The following is a 23384-nucleotide window of genomic DNA, read 5'->3' on the forward strand; positions in this document are numbered from 1 at the left end:
CGATCTGTAAGGGTACGACCAGTAAATGATGACTGCCCGTAGCAGCCAGGGGCCCCAGGACATATAGTCAGGCAGTGACTGCCACTCTCCCTTGTCCCAAGTCATTCAAGCCCAAGCCCTCAAAGCCGTATAGCTTTCTCTAATGCCCACTGATTTCACCCGCAATTAGCTGGCTTACTAAATACTCCAGAGATGAGCCTTAATCTCCTGGTGATTCAATGATTAAACTAGAAAGTGTGGATAAGCTCTTATAATCAGAAGGTGTCGTAAGGAGGAACACTTAGTATACAAGAGGCATAGATACTGTATTCCAGAATAAAATAAACTTAGTTTCAGCAACAAAAAGAGCATCAGGATGTAGCGCTCAGAAAAAAAATATGCAGTTTCATTTGTGAGGGTTTTTAGTTCTTATTAAAAGCTATTTAATTCAGGAAGACTGATAATTGCTATGAACTGACAGAGTGCCAGAAAAAGGAGGAGACAAAAAACCATAACATTGTCAGAACTAGACAAAAAACAGTCTCCATCTGTCTTGTGACCTGAGAATATATTGAAACTATTTTCCCCCAACTGTTTCTAGAGCAGATGCTGTTGCATTTTTCTCTGTACACACAAAGAAAGAAAATAAGTAAACACCATTCACAAATAAGCACACAATCCTCCTGTGCTGTGTGACACTTACCAAGAAAGAAAATGCACATAGAAAACAGGTATGGAAGCACATTAATTTATACACCCACACAAAACTAATGCATAACAAAGAAAACCTTCATATAGTTGCTAAAGCAATATTACAGCTTCTACTTCTTAAGCCACTAGGTAGACATCATTTACGTTTTGATTCCACCATTACTTAAAACTTGAAAGACGCAGAGAGTTAACTGGAAGAGTTTCCACTCTAAATTCCCTTTTAAACATTTCTCCCTTAAAAGTTTGTCATTTCTTAGAGCTCTAACTTCTGCAAATGCATGAGAAAACACCCATCGAATGCTTCTGGACAATAAACTGGATGAAGTCTCTGGTCTAGAAGGATGGAAAAGGAATTAGAAAATGTCTCAATTCTACTCAGTTTATTTCAAAAGCAGTTGACAAATTTTTGTGTGGGAAATCAAACTTGTTAATTGGCTGGCCGTGACATATTCAAATGTTCAGGATCAGAAGTCCATGGCTTTATCCAAACTCACCGGGAGACAAAAGACAACTTGTAACAACTGTTCCCTAGAAAACAAGCTTTCCTTTTTGATACCGTGCTGTATTCTGTGAGCCAATGGATGTTTTTTCTCATGGATTATTAATTAAAAACTGAATTAAGTCTACCGAGAGTGACAAGGTAATTCAGTTGGAGGAGGACCACGCTGCAGAACCAAGGGTCACCAGGAGCAAGAAAGCAACCATAAACATGGAACGCCTTGGTGAGCTCTTGGACGTTCAAGATGATAACCCTACCGTAATAAATCATTCAAAGTAGAGGTACGGTTTTTCCACTCTTCTTAAACGTGAGAAGAAAATCGGTGAGTTGAGAGTGAGCATGTGGATGCCTTTAATATCACATAGCATCGTCATCATCATGGTAGAATTATTTTCTCCACCCTGCCAAAACATATGAAATTTGATCTCATAATCTGAAGCAGTCACTGGTGGAGAAGTACTGGAGTGTTCATAAAATATATAGGCCAGTTCCCAAACAATGCCTTTTATTGATAGGCACTGGAAGTGGGATTTTGTTTCAGGAGCCAAATCCTCCCCACAAGAGGAAACATTCCTTTCTTACATGTTCTGGCAAAAACTACTGTGCATAACACTGCTGAGAAACTGGGTAGATTTTGTAGGTTCATGGGGACCGAGAACCACCTTGCACTTTTTTGTCCCTCTAGCAGTAGCTGTCTCTACGTAAAATCATCTGTGGTTGACAGTGCTTTGTAACACTCACTTTGATTTTGATTTAAAGCTGTCCTCAAAAAACAATTTAAAATCCATTATGAACAACCCCTGGAATACAGTAGTCACTCCCAGCAACTCTGCAGCACTTCAGCTGAACTATAGCAAAAACAATTTGTCACAGCAACAGCTGAAACAAGATGTGTCAGCAAGATGAATGTCTTGTTCATCCACACTGCAATGCTGATCGGGACTGGAGGAAAAAAAAAATCAGTCTGTTTCCAGCATGTGTTAGGCAAGAAGAAAAAGCAATTTAACTTCAGTGGAGATGGATAAATGTCTGTATCTCATCAGGTGTCTTGGAATAATCCCTGGCAATGTAGAGCATAAAACTCCTGACCCAAGTCAAGTCTATTCATTCGTATTCTCAAGACCGTTAAATAATACTTAGGCAGGCATTATCCGAACATCCAAAATCTCTGTTGGGGTGGCTCCCTCTTTCTAACATAAATGATTAGAGGAACTGGACTCTCCAAAGGGCTCACACTCTGAGTGTCTGTTTGGATTCCATATTTATTTTCTTGCAGTTATTTAGCATCTATTTTAATTGCGAAGTACTAGCCCTACATAGTTTTACAAACTGATCCTGGGTCTCACTAGCCAAATTAGATTGTTCTCATCCTGTATATTATCCTAGTGGAGCAGGCTTTTAAGTCAAAATTTCAGCCATCGTGCTAAAGTAACTGGGGTTCTGTAAAAGCAGAAGACAGGGCATATCTTTTACTTTATGGGAGTTAACATATACCTCCATTTGCCTTCAAGCATTAGATAAGACTAGAAACAGCTCGATTTCTACAGCTTTTGGCTCTGTTCACTTGAAACACACTCACTGAATTCCAGAAAAACGTTTTTGGACCTGCACCAAACATCTTGTGGCCAAATGTGAGCGAAAGCAAGCTTTGCTTAGTTTTAAGTTTTCTTTTGAAACATTTGGTCTGGTTCTGCAATCCTTAAATTTTCTGTTTTCTCCCCGCAACGACTACCCTTTGCTAGCAATATTCTGATAAATTTACTATTTATGTATATTCAGCTTCATTATCTTACTCCTTTCCTCAGTCCATCTATGTTCCTGTCCAGCACAAACCTAAGATTGGTCCAGGGTGCTACTTTCAACTGAGTTTCAAATCATTTGAAATTTGGACTTGACTGATACGGAAAAGTGGATGAGGCATACTTCTAGTCTGAAGAGATAACAGACAAAGCAGAGATGTCCCATGTGACCTTTGCCATGACTAGAAGGAGAAACCATTGCAACTTCTTGCCCTTGGCTCTGAGGTGCAGAAGAAAATCGTAGCTTGCCTTGGACAAGCAGAGGAATAGAGAGAGACATCTGTTCCAGCTAGATTTGTTATTACTTCTAGATTAATCAATTCAGCACCTCCTTCATGTACCTTCTGCCTTTTTCTCCGTTGCTATACAGTTTTTCCTTTACAACTCTCAAATACCCCAAACAGAGAAAAGTAAATTAATATTGTCTTGGACAAGTTACTCAAGTTTCTACGCTAGTTCTTAGACCTAATCTATCTATCCATGCCATATAAATGTCTGTACAAAGTCATCTATTATGAAGCTTTAATTCCATTCTTCTTTCAGCACCACTAGCATACAAAATTGCCTTTCTGTTAGCTTCCCCAGCTCACAGGTATCACAACCCTCAAGATTTTTTTTCCCTAGCATCTTAATCCTCCGTCCTGCATGTCAGATTCAGAAGGAGACTAGATAACAAGGGCGGCTGCCTTTAAATTTCATGTCCTTCCATGTCATGACCTGCAATACTGTAAAGATGTTGCACACACACACACAATCAGGTTTGCTCACGTTTTGCCTTTTAAAACTTAAGGAGTAAGTTTTGCAAGCTTTATGCAGTAGACAAAATATCACACTTCTAGTCCAGTCTTTTTGCGTTACGACTGCTTTCCTAATAAGCTTTGCCAGCTGCACACATGCAGTAAGGATCCCGGAGCTGATTTCTTAGGACTTGCTGCTCCCAGTTCCCAAAGGTGGAGAGGACAGGGTGGGAGTGTGCCACCTCGGACCATCCTAGTGTTACAGATCTGGGGGAAGTACCTCGAGATCAAAAGGCATTTGCTTAAATTAGCGTTAGTATTATTATCTAAAGTCCAAGAAGTCTTCAAAAGCAAGGAAGTTTTCCTTGAAATGTTGAGCTTTCGGGGTATTCAGGCCCTAAAAAATTCCAAAATCCTCCTCGTAATTGGTTTCATCATGTATATGACATTAAAAATCATCGCCAGTGTATTTGTCCAAAATAAAAAATTAGAAAATTCCAAATTTTTGCCCTTTCTGACAGAAATCATTCTATTTGGCTACCTGATGGGCCCTTGGGGTTAATTAGAAAATCCCCATCAAGAGCTCAGAGGCCAATATCAGCTGTCAAAAATCCCACATTCCCCTCTTTCACCTCTTTCAAGTGCAAAACAACCTGTGTCTGAAGATGTGCCAGAGAATAAAAGGGCACACCACAACCACTGTGGGCTCTGACTTAGACCTATTCATGGCCTCACTACTATGAATACAGCAAAATCTCAAATGAAAGTTTTAATCTCCCCACTGCATTCAATCCAAAGAGAAAAGGGCTTCCCTTTTAACAATTTCCCCCCTTAAATCTTTTGTGTTGCTCTGCTCCTGAAAAAGCTGAGATTTTGCTCAGCCCCAGCGAGGGCTTTTTGCCATAGAAAGCGCTGCACCTAACCCCTTTGTGCTGACATAAGAGTAAAGGTCTGCTTGGACCAAAAGTAACTAATGCAAAAGGCCTTCAGAAGGTCTAAATACAAACTGAACAAGATCAGAGTTAAAAGTGCAGGCATCTGATCTCGCCCAACTTGCCTCACTTGCTCTCTTCTCTTGTTCCCAAAGGTGCACGTTAAATATGAAGATGAATGGGGCAAAGCAAACGTTTTAAAAAAAAAAAAAGAGAGAGAGAGCAGATGTAATAATGCTGGAAGCTGAAGACAGAAAAGCCCTGTTACACCACGTCCTCTGTGTCTCCACCTCTCTCCAGATCAGACGAGATCTCTCTCATACGTACATGTGCATATACACGTACACAAGTGCTATTAAGAAAGCACAGAGAGTTGCTATCCTGGTGATCACTGGCTGTTTTCCTCTCCGTGTAAGCAGAAGTCGCTTACAGAAAAGTCGCTAACAATTGAATTTCGTATTCAATTTTATGAATGAAGGGAAGTGGCAAAGCCTATGATTTCATTAACTAATTGCTAGGCCATGTGCAGAGACATTAACAGTGTGGGTAGGTGCAGAAAGCCAGAAGAAACTGATTATGGAAACGTGCCGAGAAGAGTGTGCATTTTCAGATATGCTACTCCATCTTTTGGGGTTTGGGAGGTTTTTTGCTATTTCACTGCAAAATACACTTTTTACTCAGAACAGAACATTTCTTCCCAAGTGCCCCCAGCCTCCGACAGCACCACCCTGCCTCACCTTTTGTGCCCAGTCCCTCTTACCGAAATGAAGGCGGCACAATTTTATATCCTTAGGAGAGAGAGCGCTTCCCCCCCTGCCCAGGACAGCTTTCTCTCCCCTTCAAGTGATTATTGTTTTGTTTTTTTCTCCTCGTGAGCAGTAACACCTACATTGTACAGGGAGAGACAGCGAGCATTCATACCCCTCAGAAAGCCATTCACTTCAAGGCAGCTGGAGAGGCTCAGTGTTCGGCTTGCCCTCTTCACTCTTGGATGAGTTTTGTGCAAAGCTCAGGCTCGGAGTCCTCTCCCGCACAGATCCAAGCAATTAATGAGAGATGGAAAAAAGGAGAGAAAATGTCTCAGGGTTTTGTCTCTCTTTGCAGTTTGTTCTTTTTTGTTGTTGCTGTTTGTAGCTAAATTATACTAGCTGGTTGCCCTGGAAGGATAGAAAAGCACCCATCTTCCTTGGGGAGGAAAAAGGAAACGATGTTTCATTAATTAATACATCCTTGGGCTTTTTCTTTTATGTGAGAGGGCAACTAAGGGTTTGGAAATAACACCTCCTATTCACCCAGCAGCAACCGGGGCCACTGCTGGCAGAGAGATCACTAGCCAAGCAAGACTTTATGAGTGTTTTAATTTAGTATTGCCCTACTTTGGACAGTGGCTCACCTCTTTTCAGAGGATGTTTTTGCAGAGCAGACAGAGTTCAAAAGGTCCTAAAAGGCTGTTACCGAACTTTTTGCCCTGAGATTTGTGCCATACTGACCAGGATCAAATTCCAAAGCAGCAGTACAGCCCTATACGCATTAAAGTCTATGAAAAAAAAAAAGGGGGAAAAATAACATAAATAAATAACCCCCCTGAACCCCCTCACAGCTTCACCCATCTTCCTGTCTCCTTTCTGTTTTATTTGCTGTTAATGCAAAGCCATTAGCTTTTCAATGGCATTTTATCATCATGCTTTATTTATAATAGCTATGCACCAAATACCTCCCCCCCAATATTACATTGGCCACTTTTCACTAGAAAGTTTTAATTTTAATGTTTGCTTCAGTGAACAAGATCATATAATAATGGGATAGACAGTGTGGTTTGTTCCTGGCAAGCCAAGCGCTAAGATCAATGAATTGGTTTTATTGCATTGTTAGTGATAGTGTATCATTTGTTTTTAGGAAAATGGAAAAGGAATGTGAAGATGACCATCACCGGTGTACAATGAAAAGAAACACAGTGGACTATTTTCATTTTTTGATTTAGCTTGAGAGTTGCCTATTGTGTTAAGACGCTGAAATAGCACAGCTATAATCATGCTGTAATGAATCCAATAAGATAGCATCATTTAATGCATGTGTCTATCACATTGCAGTCATGTTCTGCTAGTGGACAAGGCAATGTACTTTACACTAGATACGATCACTGCCAAATAATTTTACTAGAAAATTGGTCAACAGCAAATTCTGTTATGTTCTATATGCTAGCAAAGTCTTTTCATCTTTCCTTTGCCTTTGATAATATTAAAATAATAATAAAAATAGAATGAAATAATAACAATACCTTTAATAAAAATAAAAATATCCTTTTTAATAACATGAAAATTAGTTACTACAGATAATCATTTTGTCATGTTATTTTGCATAGTAACAAAATATTTTACTATTTAATCCTAAAAATAAGGGTAACCAAACGCAGCTGGTTCTAGCTGATTTAGAAAGCTACGCAGCCTTGGCCTGGTTAGCACTGGATGGGAATCAGAAATATCACTGACAGTCAAGAGTAACTGTCAAACATTCAGTAAACACCAGACCACAGAAATCAAAGGAGTTAAAAAACTCCTTTTACTCCCATTGCACAGACAAATGCAGGGGGGGAAGGAAAGAAAGAGGAGTCTGGAGGCCTTAATTAGATAATGGTTCACTGTGTCAGGTGCTATATAAATATATAGCAAATGGGAGTCGGAGGAGTTTTTAAACGATGAGTTAATTGTACATGGGAGCCTGGACTCCCCACAAATGCTAAAGGAATAGCCACAGAGCCACGGGAACTGCAAATCAATTAACTTGGGCTTGGCAATGAACTATAGTAGACAGACAAATCAGAAGTATTTTAAGCCAGGGAGGTAAGAGTATTCTGGCAAATAGTACGGTTTTCAGCGTGTAATGAAATGGGACACTCTCCAGGCTTGTGTTAAAGGTGGGTTCCTTCCTCCCGCAGTTATTCCTATTGGCTCAGAGCCATCCTTCCCTTTGCCTGAGCCACAGTTACTGGTTTAATACCCTGCAAGCATACCAAAACAGTTCTGGTTTGAAATTTATCCTGTGAATGGCAGCTCTAATGAGTGGGACTTGATGTGGTGTAAGTCAGTGCAGGACCTGGCCTCGTGCATTTTAGCCCCATGAATAGTCCTTGTTCTTGCAAGTTAAAACAATTTACTTCAGTGCAATACTCTTCAAGAATGCATTTAATGGAGTGTTTGTTCACTGGAGCAACTGGTGTGCGGGATAAGTTCAAATTGTTTTATGCATACTGCTGAATGGGGACCCTCGTTCATTTTTGTTTGATCATTTACACTTGGTCAGGATTGCTCTCTCACCTACCCTCCCACGGTGTGTTTTCTTACAATGTCCTTGTCAATCATGGCCAAGCATACTCCTATTGAAACTGGAGTATTTTAACAGCTGAGTGCCACACAGCCTACGGCGTGGCCTCTGACATGCTCTTTGCATAGCAGAGGAGACTGCGATATTAAGACATAAGCGTTGAGGATGCAGAACAACCGTATGCGCCGCATTTGCCGTGATGGTCGAGACCGATGGCTAGCTGAGGTGGTGGACAGAATATCCCCAGTATGGTGATACATCTTGAGCCTGTGTATGTCAAAGAGTGACGCAGAGGGAGAAAGCCTCTTTTGCTTTCTCTTTCTTCATATCTTGTATAACTTTGTAAGAACCAAGCAGAAAGTTCCTCTATTCAGTTTGGAGATATGACTTCAGCTTCTCTTTCCACCCTATCTCTTTTCTAGGTCCTGAATTTATCAGACACCATTAAGAATCAGCTATTATCTTTAACAGCTGATGTAAGTAGTCCCAGGCTACTAAGTTGTGTATTGTGATCCTGTTTGTTTCCATTTGCTGTGCTATATCAGCAAGTTTCTAAATGTGTAACATAGACTCATTAGCCTGAATATAAAAAATATCCTCTGAGGCCTGTATTTATTCACAAGGGTTTTGCAGGTCTTGGTTTGACAAAGAAATTGCTAATTAATGGATTTGGGAGTTGTGATGGAAACACACTTGTAATGGGTCACTGGTCACTACAGCTAAGTCAAAACCTAGACCTCCATACAGGTCACGGATACCCTAGGAGGAAAGGTATAGTTTCAACAGAGTTGGATTGGTTGAGATATGCCCTAAGCAAAGGAGTTGCGATGGCTAAAATTACAACTTGTCTGACCCTATAGTAGGTTTTTAAGAGATCTCTTACATTAAAAACAGACCTTTCATCCCACCAAGAAAAAAAACCTCACAGGATATCTCTACATGAACACTTTTACCTGATTTAAATAGTTGATTTTGATCTCAGTGAAAAAGTTACCCTAATATAATTTTATCACAGATTTTGCCCAATTAGTTTTGGCCCACAGAAAACTGGCATTAGTCAACTAACATGCTACAAAGATTAGCTTCGGCAGTAGTATTCTAAATATCGCTCCTGTAAGCTCTTTTTTCTAAAGCTTTTAAGCATCTGTCTGCACGGGATAAGAAGTTTCTCATGTGGGCTCAAACCCAGAAATTTCAGAAGTTTGTGTCCAAAAGTCAACAGAGAGGTCACAGAGTCCTGAGGAGATGATGCCATGTAGCAGCAAATCCAGATATCCATGTGAATTTCCGGTAGCACAAGAGGGTACGCACACTCTTCTGTGTAAGAACGGCCTAGCTCCACAACGCAACAGAAAAATAGGGCAGGGCCTCAGAGAAGGGAACTGCAGACCTATTACCTTAAATACACCATCCCGGAGCTTCCTGTCGCTAGACCCCATCCAGCTCACAAGCCATGAGCATACCACACAGTTAGTTTATGCATACATCCATCTTCATGCTTGTGAGCATGAAGACTACTGGAAAAAAACAAAGTACGTGCTCAATTGCACTGGTGCAAAGCTCTGATGAGCTACAAAGATGCAAACTGAGAGCTGCATCTATAGCATTTTCTTGACAATAGATTCAAATAATTGCCAGTAGATGTTTACCAGGATGATAACACAGAATGCCTTAGCAACACAAGGTACAGCATGGAAGATACCTAGGTGATAATGAGCATGGAGGATCTTCTTTTTGTCAGCGAGAAGAAAAACACTGAAAAACAACTAAAATGGGGTACTGTCCACTGAAGAGAAAGGTTTGCACCCTGTTTCTTGAACTACTGCATGATCTTCTCTCAGAAGTGAGTTTGATCAGCTGTGGCTATTTGCCTGAAGGCAGACAGAGAATCAAGAGCACCTCTGACTTAATCAGAGCTACCTAAGATTCTGAAATGAGTATCTGGAATAGCTGTCAACCTGCCATAGAAGGCAAGCAAAAAAGATGGAAAGTATTAGTACCATGTATTAATACCATATGGTTCAACTGAGAAGCCTATAATCCACCTAGAACGCAAATAATTATCTGTAACTACGTAAATAATCTGTAATTAGCCATATGGCTATGGCTTTAGACTCCCACTTAGCCACAATTTAAAAATCACTGCCAAAACCTCCTCTTTGGATGTGATCAGTACAACCCTTACACTCTTTTCTAGTTCCTACATCCTTAAGTGGTGAATGGCGTGCACTTTTCTATTTTGTGTGCGCAAAATATTTCAGATAAGATCATGCCACAGGTATGATACAAATTCCACTCCCTCCCAAAAAGATCCTCTGTCAAATAAAGACAATTTAGTGAAAGCTTTAAAGCGCCCTGTGTAAGCCATGGTGATGAGCACGGTATAAAAACGATGGATAAAGACAAACTGAACCACGCCTGATCTGACAGGCGAGTACCAGGGTATCTGCCTATTTGCAAAATGCCTCATGTTTCCATGTGAACATTGCTGAGCAAGTCGATGCCCTTGCTTAGGAATGATTTAATTTATATGCCCTCAGAATGAGGTCATATCAATATCATGCATGATCTCTATCAGCTTTACAGATGCCTTAACCTGAGAACGTTCAAGCTCTTTGAGAGCTATTCATACTTGGCAGATTGATATAGTAACTGACAATTAACTGACAATTCACTGCCATCCAAGTGTATCTGAGAACACAAAGCTCACATAAATATTGTTGAGCATATCCCATTGTTGGTTATTTACTTCTGCCATTCAACTTTCTACAGCTCTGAGAGGAAGATAATTTCTCTCCGTGTCATATATCTGACTTACCCAGCAGACACGAAAAGCTCCTTGTTTCCTTTTTACCAGTAATGAGCTGTGCTAGAAGTGTCAAACACAGGTTTGTTCAACCCCGACCAACAAACAATGTGCAACATAAAATTACGGGTGGACAGAGACCGGCGAGAAAGCCTGGCTACAAGCTTGGCTTTGTAACTGGCGCTGAAACAGCTTGTAATGGTGCTTCCACACTGAAAAAGCTCCGGAAGGAAGCATGAAGACCTACCTGATACATTTTCTTCTGCAGTTTCATAAGCTGACCTGCCTGCTTACCCAACCGAAGCCCTTACCGAAGGCAACCGTGAGCAAACAGCCTGTACGGCGTACAAAGAGGACCTTCATGCAGGCTGTACTCATGGCTTTCCAGCCCAGAAATGCCCACCTGGCCCTTCGCTCTGGATTTATTACACTCACCTTAGGCTCTCTTTCTCTCTCTGTGACAGCTCTGGGATAGAAAGACATGAAAAGAAGAATAAAGAATGAGAAAAAAAAAAGCAGAAAAAAGAATGCAAAACCCATCACTTTCAAATCTACCCTGGACCAAATATCTCTGACTCATAAGTCTGGTTGAAGAAGGTCAGACGGACCCCATTCTAACTTTGGAGAGGGATTCTTTCTTTTAATTTCCTGACACGCATCTCTCTCGCACCATAATTTAAATTGAAAAGATGAATCAAATTAAAAATATATATGTCCCTAGCTGGACTAATTCCTTTTTTTAACCATAAACCCCAAATTAAAAAAATTGCTTTTTTTTTTTCTTTATGAACTTCCTGTTGAGGCAGGGAACCAAACCGATTCACAAAGAGGTCAAACGAGTGCCAGAACTGCCACAAGTGAAACCATAGACTCATGTGGTCAAAACAGATAGAGGAGCCACTCTACCTTCAAGCACGTGCAAGCTGCTAGACGCTTTGTCTAACAGCCCCCTCTAAGCATCACTTTCAACTTCAGTTGTGCAACCTGGACAGATGGGTTTATTTTAAACACATTAAACAACTTTGACAAATCAGCAGTGCCCATCCAACAGCTTTTTTTTCAGTCCTTATTATTGTCACATGAAATATTATTTCACAATTTTGACATGACAGCAGGGAAAGAAAGAAAAAGATGCCTTTTTTTTTTTCTGCTACTCCCCCTTCACGCAATGTGAGTTACTGGAAGTAAAATCAGTTAATATCTAAACTGCAAAAATTATATAGCAAGCACCAAAGGTACAATGGAGAAACAAGAAACATTCCAAGATGAAGCTTGCCTTTAAGCTGTAAGCATAATTAATTTAATGTCTATTTCTGGTAAAGTATGGAAAAAAGAAGTAGATCAATGTCTTAATTAAGTCTCAAGAAAACGTCTTGAAGTAAGCACTACGAACACTTATTCCATCCGTCAGGTCTGGCAATAGAGAGGCTCAGTGAAGTTAATCAATTTACATCATTTTACTCTGCAGATAGGATCACGAAAAGAAGCCAGGAGCCTCGGTGCCTTGTACTGTCTTTGGTGTGTTAGGCATCTCTTCCTTCCACTGCGTCAAGGTAAACAGAAGTCTTGTATTTGCCTTAAGTACTCACGGCTAATTCAAATGGGTATGTTATCCAGGTCAGTCAGACAAGCACAGAAGCTCCATTTCACTTGCCTTCAACTTCCTCCAGATTAAACGATCAGACCTACATCAATCATTGGGTGTAAAAGACATGGAATAATTGGACTAGAAGGTTGTCAACAGACTGAGGGCTTCTGTTCAGAAAGCAGATGTCCTGGCTTTTTCTTGGTCTTGTTTATTCTTCATAAATACCAGAGCAAGACAGCAGAGTCACTCTTATCTCATAACAACGTTCTGTTAATCAGGCATGTCATTTGCTTGTATGGCCCAACCTTCTGCAGATCCCAGACATTCCCCTTCCACAAGAATTAACCACAAAAATACTGCAGTGTAGCTGCTTTATGACCATGGCTAGGATCAATTTGTTTTGTGCTTTCAAACACTGATCTTGCAACAGTGAACATGCAGACACTACAGCATTTTTTTTTGCTTAAATAAGGGGGTTTGAGACCACCATCTTTCCTTTTTCAATGGCAGTTTGTCAAGATCTTTTGCCTAATTCCTGGCTCAGAAAAAAGACAGCATTCGACTAAGGAAGAGCACATCCTTCCCAAATTGCTCTGAAAAGCAATCAACAGGGTGAAAACCAGGTCAATATAATGATTACACTAGAAGTGTAGTATTGGTGGGCTAAATTAAGGAAAGAAAAGAAAGGAGAAAAAGAAAAAAAAGCAAAACAAAACACAAAAATTAGAAGCAGTAACCAAAGAATTTAAGAAATAAATATGAAGTTACACATTCCAGCCTGAGCTCACGGCATGTCTTGCACACAGCAAAAGTTGGTGAACCTGCCACATCCCTGCCACCACTGCTGGCCCTGCAGTCCTTCCCTCTCCACTGCATGGGCTTTAGCCCTCACACGGCACCCTGCGCTTGGTTACAGCTTGCTACACTAGCTGAAAACTACTCATTTTTGTTTCCTCAGGTTAGTTTTCTGCCAGGACACTGAGAGACAGGTTGGCACAGGATCTGTTAAGCACCAGAGCTGACACAGAAGACCATGGGCTTATGCAGCCGAGAACAAGAAGGGCATAAGGCAGAAGGAACCAGACCTTCTCCATCCAGCAACAGCCAGCTGCCAAACTGGCTGCAGAGCCCTGATGGGAAACGTCCCTGTAAGTCAGTACGATACCACTGGCGTCAAGGAAGCCTCAGCACAAGATCTGGTCTGAATTGTGCGTGCCCAAGACATCCACAAATACTAAAGTCCAGGTGCAGCTAGCAACACTCCTACAAAACCCCATTTCCCATGTGTGGACATACTTATAGAAGATCTACAAATTACGATATTCCTGCCTAAGACACAAACAATTTTTAGAGTGTCATTTGCTTTAGCGTAACTACAATCTGCAACATCAATTCGATTCTTCCCAAGTATCTGGATTCAAAGGATTCATTGGGAATTGCCATTGTGAGCTTGAAAGGGTAGGTGGGACATCTCCTATCCCCACTGTCTGTGTTTGAAGTCATCGGGTATTAGTAGAAGCAACTGAACTCAGAGTGAAAACTTTTGTAGTCTGCAACAGGGCCATGTTCACTACAAAACCCTGACATCTTTAATCTTAGTGGATACTGTAAAACTCAAGTGAGTCCAAGTAACAGCCCAACTTTTCTGCGAGTACTCAACTAACTCTAGAGAATATGGACCTGGAGGTTCCCAGTACACATATGCACGCTGATCCGCTATAACTGCATCCTAACATCCTTGCTGGAAGGTTTACATTTTGCTTAATTAGAGCATGTTTTTTTCTCACTGGCAAAATGGCTACAGACTTCAATGGGAGCAGGATTTGGATTTTTTTTTTTAACTGCTTGCTGCTGTGTTTTGTGAATTTTACAGAATTCTGTCCACTCAATGGACCCAAACGTGATTCACAAAACAGTCTCGGTATCTGTGTGCAAACAGAAAATACTTTGCCAAAGTCAAACACTACAGTCATGTGGATAGTGAGGAAAAACAAAACAAAACAAAACCCTACATAACATTTTATACAGGCAATAGAGATGCACAGTATTTCACCTGAAAGTTTAGGCAAAAGCGGGATGTGACAGAGTAACATGTTTGTGTGACTGTGCATGCATGTGGGTGCACACACACCCGTATATTGTCCTCTATAAGGGTGTGCTTCAGGTGTCATCTCCAAAAGTGAAATGCTGGAGAGACTTTTTGGGGGGGGTGGGAAAAGCCCTTTTTCTCTTCGAGCCTCTGCTCGGTGATAGCACCGAGACCCACTCGTTCCCCTTCCCTCGCCGCGCTGTTAAGATGTGTGTGGCCAGCAGAATCATGATCTTTCATTCCCCTATACTAAATTATGAACAGGCTTACACAAAAATAGCATTGACATTTCAAGTGAATTTGGTTCTCCTAGTTCTTTATCTTGCCACATAGCTTTGCTGCAGTTCAACATGTACTCCACATACAGAGTATGCCTTTTTTATTTGGGCTTCATTTTTATTAAATATGAAAAATTATAAAGGATGCCATTGTTCGAACTACTGAAAGGAACACTATTTACATCAAATACAAAAATATAAGTGTAACTAGATGTCAGAACACAATTTTCTTTCAGGAGGGTGTCAGACTTCCGTGTGAACAAGTTTAGCCTTCAGTTTTGCACATCAGGGTCGGGGGAAAAAGAAATGGCTTCAGGAGCCCTATAGAGGTGCTTTTGCTTCCCTGACTTCTCACACACTATTCTTTCAAATGAATTTAAAGCTTTTCTTGTCCAAATCCCCGCAAAAGTAACCACACTGCAGTTTTTCTACTATTATGCAAATAGATTAATCAGCCAACGCTCCAGTGAGAATTAATTTATATTTGAACCAAATAAGGCCTTAGATTCTTTATAACCCAACCCCCCAGGCCAAGGCCTGGGCTAGGTAGCAACCTCATATTATTCATTTGACGAAATGTGAACTGACATAAATACCATGGCTAACTTTCAATCCGATTACCCCGTTACCTCACATCAATGCTCTCCCAGCCATCAGACTCCAGCGTCCCTCCTTTCACCAGCACAGCCAACAACTGACAACTCCTCCCTAATAAACAAGCACCCACGCCGCCACCTCGGACCCCCGCTCTTAACCCATCATCCCTGCTCAATGGCCCTTATTCGACAAGGTACTTTATTTTGTTTGTAGGAATCGGGGGACTAAACAGCACGAAAATACTGTTTTGCTGGGGCTGCAATTCAAAGCTGCCCTTTCAGAGCTACGGAGCACTTGAGACACTAACAATAAGTATCCAAAAATATAGGAGCATCGTGTCCATCCGTACATAGATATAGACACCCATGCACACATTTAATTTAATACAGTCACCGACATCTGTTATCTTTCATACTCTCCTTAACCCTTAAAAAAAAAGTAAAACAATGTTTTGGGCTACTATGTCCAAAGGTCAATGTAAAGTGAACCCACATTTTACAGAGCACCCTTATCCTAAACTCGTGTTGACAACCACTAAATTCTTTCTATTGCCCTGCACAGGAACTTGTTTTTTAAAAAGTTTTTTTTCTTTAAAACTGTAAGCATTTAAAAGGCTCGACTAAACAATCCACCAGGTGTGAGAAAAGCCTTTTCTATGCAAGCAGCTCTGTGTCAGGAAACCTACACTTTCTAATTAGATTAGCAAGCAAGGACTGAATAGCTCTGATCAAAACATCTCCCTCCCTGCATATTGTTTATAGTGCATAACTGATAACTAAGCTTCTCTAGTCATGGTTAAAATCTACTTAAAAATGGGAGTCCTGTGTACTCTGGAATTCTAATGAAGAGGAAAAGAAAACAGAGTGCACATTCTTAAAAAGCTATGAGTAATTACTTGGCTGTCTTCCTTAAACAAGGCCTTATTTGAAAATATAAGTCATAAAACAAACCATATGATGTAACGGCAGCTCTTCAGGAGAGCGCTACTTAAAACACGTCCAAGCTAGAGAGTTAAAGATGTAATTTTTGCCTTAAGGACATACCTCACAGTGAACAGGCTGGGGGAGAAGGAGGACAGTCCTCTTGGCCACCTGTCCTCAGCTCCAGGGGACATCCCGGATCCCTGGCATGAGAGCTGAAAAGCCCCCAGCCCAGGAGGATGACTTCAGTTGTCTGTCTTCCATGTGGCCAGGTAGTCTAGTTGTGTACTGGAGTCATCTTCCCAACATAAAGAGCAAGTTTGAAATGTACTGGCTTCGTGAAGGCTCTAAAAGCGGGGTGAAAAGGAGCTGCAGCATGTTAGAGCACATCATCTCTACCCGCTCCTTCAAAGGAAATGCTTACACTCACATAGATACGGTGGTAAATGGAAAATTAGCCAATACAAGATTCTTCCGAAAGCTTTCATACAAAGCCTATGTATTTTTCTTGGAAATAGTGAGTCTGTTTCACAGTCCGGCTCCATCTGCCCAGAGTGCAAATACCCCAGTTTTGAATTTTGACCTCAGCCCAGTCCAGACCAGAGTCAGTTCCATTTTTTACTGTGGGGCCTGAAACGAGATGCAAACTCTTCTATGAATCAATTTTTCCAAAGAAAGATACCCAATTACTGGATCCTTCTGCTCAGATCAGTACATCTCATAAATCCCATGGTTATCCCATCCTTCTTGAAACAGTCTTTTAAATATTAGGGCTGGAGCATCAGAACTGAGATCAAAAAGCCTTCTCTTTGGCTAAAGAACGGCATAGAAATAGCAGAAGATAACAAGAGGATACCCTCCGTTCTTCCTTTCACAAATCAGGAGACGCCGTACACCCAGCTGTCACAGACAGCAGTGAATGAAAACTTTTCCATGCTTCAGTAACCGTCCTACCCCCTCCTGCTTCTGCTATAAGCTCAGCAGCAGGGAAAAGGCCTAGACCCTAACTGCTCCAGCGCAGAAGTCCAGCCTCTTTGCTTAAACTGCCACTCGAGAGAGGGTCTGACCCAAGGCAGCAATTTAGCCCTGTCTCTACGCATTCCCCTCTGCTGATTTTTTTTTTCTGTAGGAGCAGTAAACTTTCAACAAAAGGGGAAGAGAAACAATTTTTTGGAGTGATACCATTAGGGAAAGCTTGATAAAGGTTGATAGGTGAGAGAATAGACTTCCATTCAAGACCTAAGCCAGATCTATTTAAAAGACACTAGAGAACTACCCCTTATCCCAGGACATCCACAAATCTGGAGGATGCAAATGTGGCTTAAAGCTACGTTAACCTCCTCTCTCCTGTCCTTTCTGGGTCTGATGAGTAGCAGCCAGAGCATGGCTCCTCAAAAAGAGCATATTTCGTCTCTTGTTCGTAGCCAAATTAATGCTAAACCGTTGAGTTTGACTAGCCAAGATGCACTACGTTTGAGTAACATTACCACTTGAAAAATAAACTAGTACAGTCTATTTTCAAAGGCGTTTGCTGATGAGTAAATGGGACAGTGCCAGTGCTCCTCCATCCTCACAAGGGGGACAACCCTTCTGCCAACATCGTGACTAAATGCCTGCAGTTCAAGACCTGCGCAGTTCATAGCCCTGACCCCCCGCCTTGCACCCTGCCACAAGAGCAATGCCAGGACAACCTGACCTTACCAGATTTCCTCAAGTCAAATTTTAAATCTGCTAAATCCCATCCAATATCCCTACAGACCTTTCCAGAGACACAAGACTTTATGTTCTGCACCCTTTTGTATTTTTAATGGAAAAGGAAAAAGAGAGAGAAAAAAAAAGACAAAATTCATGTCTTGATGAGAGCCAAAAATGTGAATGCAACCACTGAAACATTATTTTTGTTAAGTAGTTCTCATTTGTACAGGCATGACGGGAAACCTGAGAAAACCTGTTTCAGACTATGAAGATCCCATTCAAACATCCTGGCTGTCTAATTCTAAACTTCAGTCGTCTTTGATATTTACCCTGCAGTATCAAAACACTCCTGACAAAGTCCTGAAGAGAGACAAGTACATTCAAATTCTTCTAGGGCTTGACCCCACCACATTGAAATTAGTGTGAGTTTTGCCCCTGACTTCAGCCCTGAAAGAACGAGCAACATTCTTGGGCCAAATAGGGGAAAAGCTTTTCTACAACTTCCTTTACATGCTTGCACTCTCCTTAGTCCTAGAGATTTCCGTTTGCTTTCAGAAAGCTGAAGGCACAAATGGGCAACGCATTCCACCATTTACCTATCCAATCTCACCCTGGTGGAAAACAAGGAAGGTATTTTTTACTATTTTCCAGAAAGAAACACAGTTCTCTGAGAAGGGACGTACTTTCTACAGGTTGGGTAAGCTCCCATCAGTAAAGGTTCTGGTCTTTGCTATTTCAAGAAAGTTTTACAAGTGCAAGTGAAATTGGAACCTCATCAGCTTTTCCCAGCGATAAAATGGAAGAGCCCTTCATCTCTGAACACCATGGAGCTGTGCTGCCTGCAAAGGAAAGGCCAGAAAAAGGGCATCCCTGTTCTAGTCTCCACAATGAGTCAAATGTTTTCTAAAGAGACCAACTCTTTCTCACGAGTGGAGATCCAGTGCAAAATCTATTGGCTTTACAGGGAGCCAGTCATCCTGAATTCAGAGGCCTACACTTGAGAAACCTGAAGAGATGTCCATGATGCATAAGACCATGGAGCTATTCATTTCTCAGCCGTTATTGCTCCATTCTCCTTGGTTTTCTCTACCTGAAGCACCTCACTTGATAAAAAGCATCCCCAAAGGACAACAGAAATTCAGGTATCTTCTTTCATCTGACTTTCCAATTTACACAAAGTAACTGGGAACAGAGCACATGGACTACATGGACCAGTGCTTGCTAGCTCGTTTCTCGCTGGCTTTATGAAGGTAAACTCTGAGCGACAAAGTTTGTCAGCTCTCTTCTTCTGTCAGAGCTCCAGAAATCAAACATACTCTGTATCAACATCTACAAGAATAGCTTTGTATTTCTGGAAACACCAAGCATCACATCTTCTCCAAAGGGGCCTGCATGAAGAGGTCTCTTCCTCTATGGATGCAGTACAGTTTGCCAGCGACCTATAGACATGAATATAGCTATGGTTAGGGCACGGTTGGGAATGGAACCATTTAACTGCAAATCCATTACCTCAATGGACAAGTTCGCCAGTGTAATGCTTCCAGGATGAAATCACTACATGCCCAGGGAATTCGATGATCAAAAAAACCCCAGAACTCACAAATGACTTTATTCTATTGTTTTTTTAAAGATTCCCCCGTTTCAATTGTAAGAGCATTGCAGTATCCCAGCAAGGAACTTTTGCACTTTTTTTGTTGCTGAGTAACTGTTACAGAGTATTTGAGTTTCTCTTCTTTCCTTATCACAGGGCTTTTGGTGCCGCCAAAGGATGTATCGGTTAATCCCTGTCAACAGAACTTTTAGCACCTTCACATAGGACTCAAAGAGAGAAAAACACTGAGGTTTGAAGAAGATACCTCCACACCTTCAAATCAGGAATATTCTTGCAACAAGTTTGTGCCAAGAAGCTGATACCTGCGTGGCCAAAGCATTTGCATGAGGAGGGAAAGTATGACTTTTCAGACAGGGTGATACGCTGCAGTGCAGGTGACTGATTCATTAAAACCTCTCTACTGCCTACCTGGAAACCTCCAAGACAGCTGTTTCCCCCACCAGATCACAGTATCTGAAGGTATTTTCAGCTAGAAGGAGCATAAGTGAGCCTCCCAGCCCATCACCATCTTTCTGGCTACTCACTACCAGCACATACATCTGGGAAGACTTCCCACTGGGGATAGTGTTTCCAAGTACCTGGGCTCTCATCAGCATCCTATGGGCTCCTCTGAGCCTCTCTCTTAAACCTTTCCAGAGAGGCTTAAGCCCCAAGGAAGTGCAGTATCAGTTAGTTGGCACGGTAAAAGTTGAGGGATTGAGGGCTAATTGTCTGGTCCTTTTAAGAAAAGGTGTAGAAATAACAGAAGATTCTGGCTTAAACCTACAGGGTAGCTAAATACTAATTCTGTTGTCCTTTCTCTGAGAGACAGATGTCCCTACGCACTGCTCCAGCAGGCAGAGGGATGGAGAGCAGCCTCTAAAAGACTGCATCCACTCTTGCGAAAGGCATCAAGGGAGTGCGTGGGCTCAGGGACCCTCAGTTTAAGGTGACAGCAAACTGTCAGGTTTGCTGAAGTCCACCCCAGGCCACGTTCATTCTCCTGTTGCATTGCCCTGACAGACCCTTTTCCTCCAAGGAAGGTTGTCCTTCCTGTCGTAGCCTGGAGAATGGAGAACAGAACCGGGGCTTTAGGAATGGAAAAAGTAATGGGATCCTCAACTCCTAGCACTTAAAATCGCCCACTGCCTAGAGATTTCAGTGAACCGGTGAGCAGAGGAATTTGCCACCGTCATAAGCAAAGGATCACCACTTTGCTTTGTGGTGAGGTGGTAGGCATAGATTTTAAGACCTGATTTGAAAGGCAAAAGGATTTTTAATTCTTCTTACCTACTCAAGTAAGATGAGAGAAAGACGTATTGGAGAAAATAAAGGGGAAAGTGTCATGTTCTCTCATCCTCCACGCTTCATCTGCGCAGTCTAACTTGGAAACTCTTGGGGCAGAGACCACAACTGAAACAAGCAGGACCTTGGCCTCCAGCATCTGAGAATCCGAACAGTCCCTGCCCAATTCCCAGCTAGTTTCCACCGTGCTAAATAATCATGAAATTAAGGGAACGAATAAAGCACCATATTGCATTTTGCAAATTCTAGCTCCCCAAAATGAGCAAATCTTAGCTCATGAAATGAGTTGTTTTTAGGGAGGTTGTGTGGTTGTTTGTTTATTAGACAGATCAGTGGAGAAGAAAGAAGAGGGACTGTTTGGCCCCAGATTATTATTTTTTTTTAAACAGAGATGGAGGTTGGGGAAAGGATAAAAGGACAAAGTGGACAAAAATAACCAAATTTGAAAGAAAGGATGCAAATTAAACAGGCTCGGAAGGAGTTAGTAAAGCGCAAGCAAGACACAGAGACTAAACTAAAGTTAATTACTTTTGACATGATCAGATCATCTGGTTGCATTTCAGGCTGCGTGCACTCTAGGCTGGCCAGCATGAATGGCGAGGGAAAAGAAAGTAACTCTCCCCTCTAGGTCCCTTTGCCAAGTCTGGGCTGCGCGCTCTGTCCGAGATCCCTCTTTCTTTGCGCAGAGAGAGAGAGGGGGAGAGGAGAGAGAAACACAGTTAACCACCTGTCAGGGCTGAGGACACAATAAGGCAGCCCCCAAAAGAGCTTTTCATGCATGCGTAATATATTTGTTCAGCTATTCACTTAATGAAGCTGATAAATGTGATGCGAAACAATAGTCAAGTTAATCTATTTAGTAAAATGTTTTGAGACTCTCAGGCGATGTTAAGGAGGGTAGTGTGTTCGGGGACATTTTCATTTCAATACGCTCATCTCTCCCCTCTTAGGGGGGTTTCAAGCAACCTATGTGAATATAATTTCTTATAAATGTGTCTTTAATGGGTTTAATTCACCCTTGCCAGCTGTTTTTTTAGCTATTTTGTAAGAGCAAAACAAACGTGCCAGGCTTGGAAAGCTAGTTAAAATTAGTTTCGGTCACCGGGGCCAAGCTATATTTCCTGCAAACCATCTGCTTGATTGGCACAATAGAAGGATTTTCAAGAAAAGGGGGGATCTAGAAGAGCTTTGAACGAACCAACAGTTACTGTTCCTTGTGCTTGAATTCTAAAGGTGAAGCCTTAGGTGTCTTAATATAGCTTCGCCCCCGCAGCCTCCATTCAAGCTCCCGACGAGGTCGATAAGCATCGTTAGGGAGCTTGGACGCGCCGGGGACGGAGCATCCCTCCCGCCGCCGCCCCCTCCCCGGGAGAAAAGAAAGAAGGAGAAAAAAAGAAAAGAAAAAAACCCAACAAACCACAAACCGAAACGCGCACACACACACGCTTCCTCCGTAGCTTTGGAGAGCGAGAAGCCGCGGGGCTGCGGCGATATTCCATATGTCCCAGAGTAGCAGCTACCTGAATAAGGTAAGAGCAGAAACAGTAATAGATGGTGTCACTGCCATGGGGCTACAGCCTGGTTTGGGACCTGATGCAAAATCTATGGAAGCCAGTGGACTTGCATTGACTTCAAGGACTTTGATGACAGAGCTAAAATGATTGTGTCCTGACTGTGTAATCATGCAAATCATGCCAAGTTGTTGGGATGAGCCTTGGGTACAAACTTAAGTATCAGTTGTAAGGAATTGTGTGCAGGTCTGAAAATAGGTTTTGCAATGCTAGGAAGTAGGGATGCATGGCAGAAAAAAATCTGCAACCACTGTTACTGGCACCAGTGTGCATGAAAAGCAATGTTATCATCACCTTGGAATATCTATCTTAGGGTGCATTTGTGTGAAAGAGAAAGGGAGAAGGATGTCCAGCAATAACCACAAATAAAGCAGAAGTTTTGGGGGTTTTTTGTTGTTTTTAGGTGGTTTTTTTAAGCCACAAAGAGAGTGAGTGACTTTTAAGAAATAAATTTGAAGATAACGACATTAAAATGAATGGCAGGAAGCACAAAACGGCATGAGCATAGGTCAAACGGCATTAGTCACAGGTTTTATCCTGAGACATTAGAATTCCCTTCTCTTAAATGATCACTGCCTTTGAAAAGAAACTTCCAAAGGAGATCACTTAAAATAAGATCCTTTCGTCTGATTTCTTGGTTTCTTATGGTCTATCTTCCCTTTCAATAGATGTCTAGTCTCTTTTGCCTTGGTGCTTAAGGAATTCTTTACGAGTGTGCTCAGACGCATCACAAGGAACTGGGTCCACGTGTGCCCCAGCATGCGTTTGACCCAACCTTCCAGAAAATGTCAAACCCTCTTTTTTTAACCAGAGAAATTAGCAGCAGTTGGTCTATAGTGAGGCAAAATGGCCCCAATGTATATGTAAAGAAAGGAGTAAATCATCTCAAAGGAAACCTATAATGACTGCAGAAAACTGAGTGTTCTCGGACCCGCCCGGGCTGCTCCGAGACGCCGGAGCTGTGTT

At 41.7% G+C, this 23384-nt stretch overlaps 1 protein-coding gene across 1 annotated transcript in view; it reads right to left on the bottom strand.

Annotated features, from left to right (window-relative positions):
- Positions 1 to 23179, bottom strand: part of PRMT3 (protein arginine methyltransferase 3) — a 172841-nt gene extending 149662 nt beyond the window's left edge. The window contains exons 1-2 of the mRNA XM_009334587.1: positions 23129 to 23179; positions 22272 to 22367 (exon numbers count right to left, since the gene is read on the bottom strand). Of these exons, the coding sequence (XP_009332862.1) occupies positions 22272 to 22367; positions 23129 to 23179 (147 nt within the window). The remainder of the gene's footprint in view (positions 1 to 22271; positions 22368 to 23128) is intronic.
- Between the last annotated feature and the right edge of the window lie 205 nt (positions 23180 to 23384).

Source organism: Pygoscelis adeliae, unplaced genomic scaffold, assembly GCF_000699105.1.
Source record: "Pygoscelis adeliae isolate BGI_AS28 unplaced genomic scaffold, ASM69910v1 Scaffold171, whole genome shotgun sequence".
Classification (NCBI taxonomy): Eukaryota; Metazoa; Chordata; class Aves; order Sphenisciformes; family Spheniscidae; genus Pygoscelis; species Pygoscelis adeliae.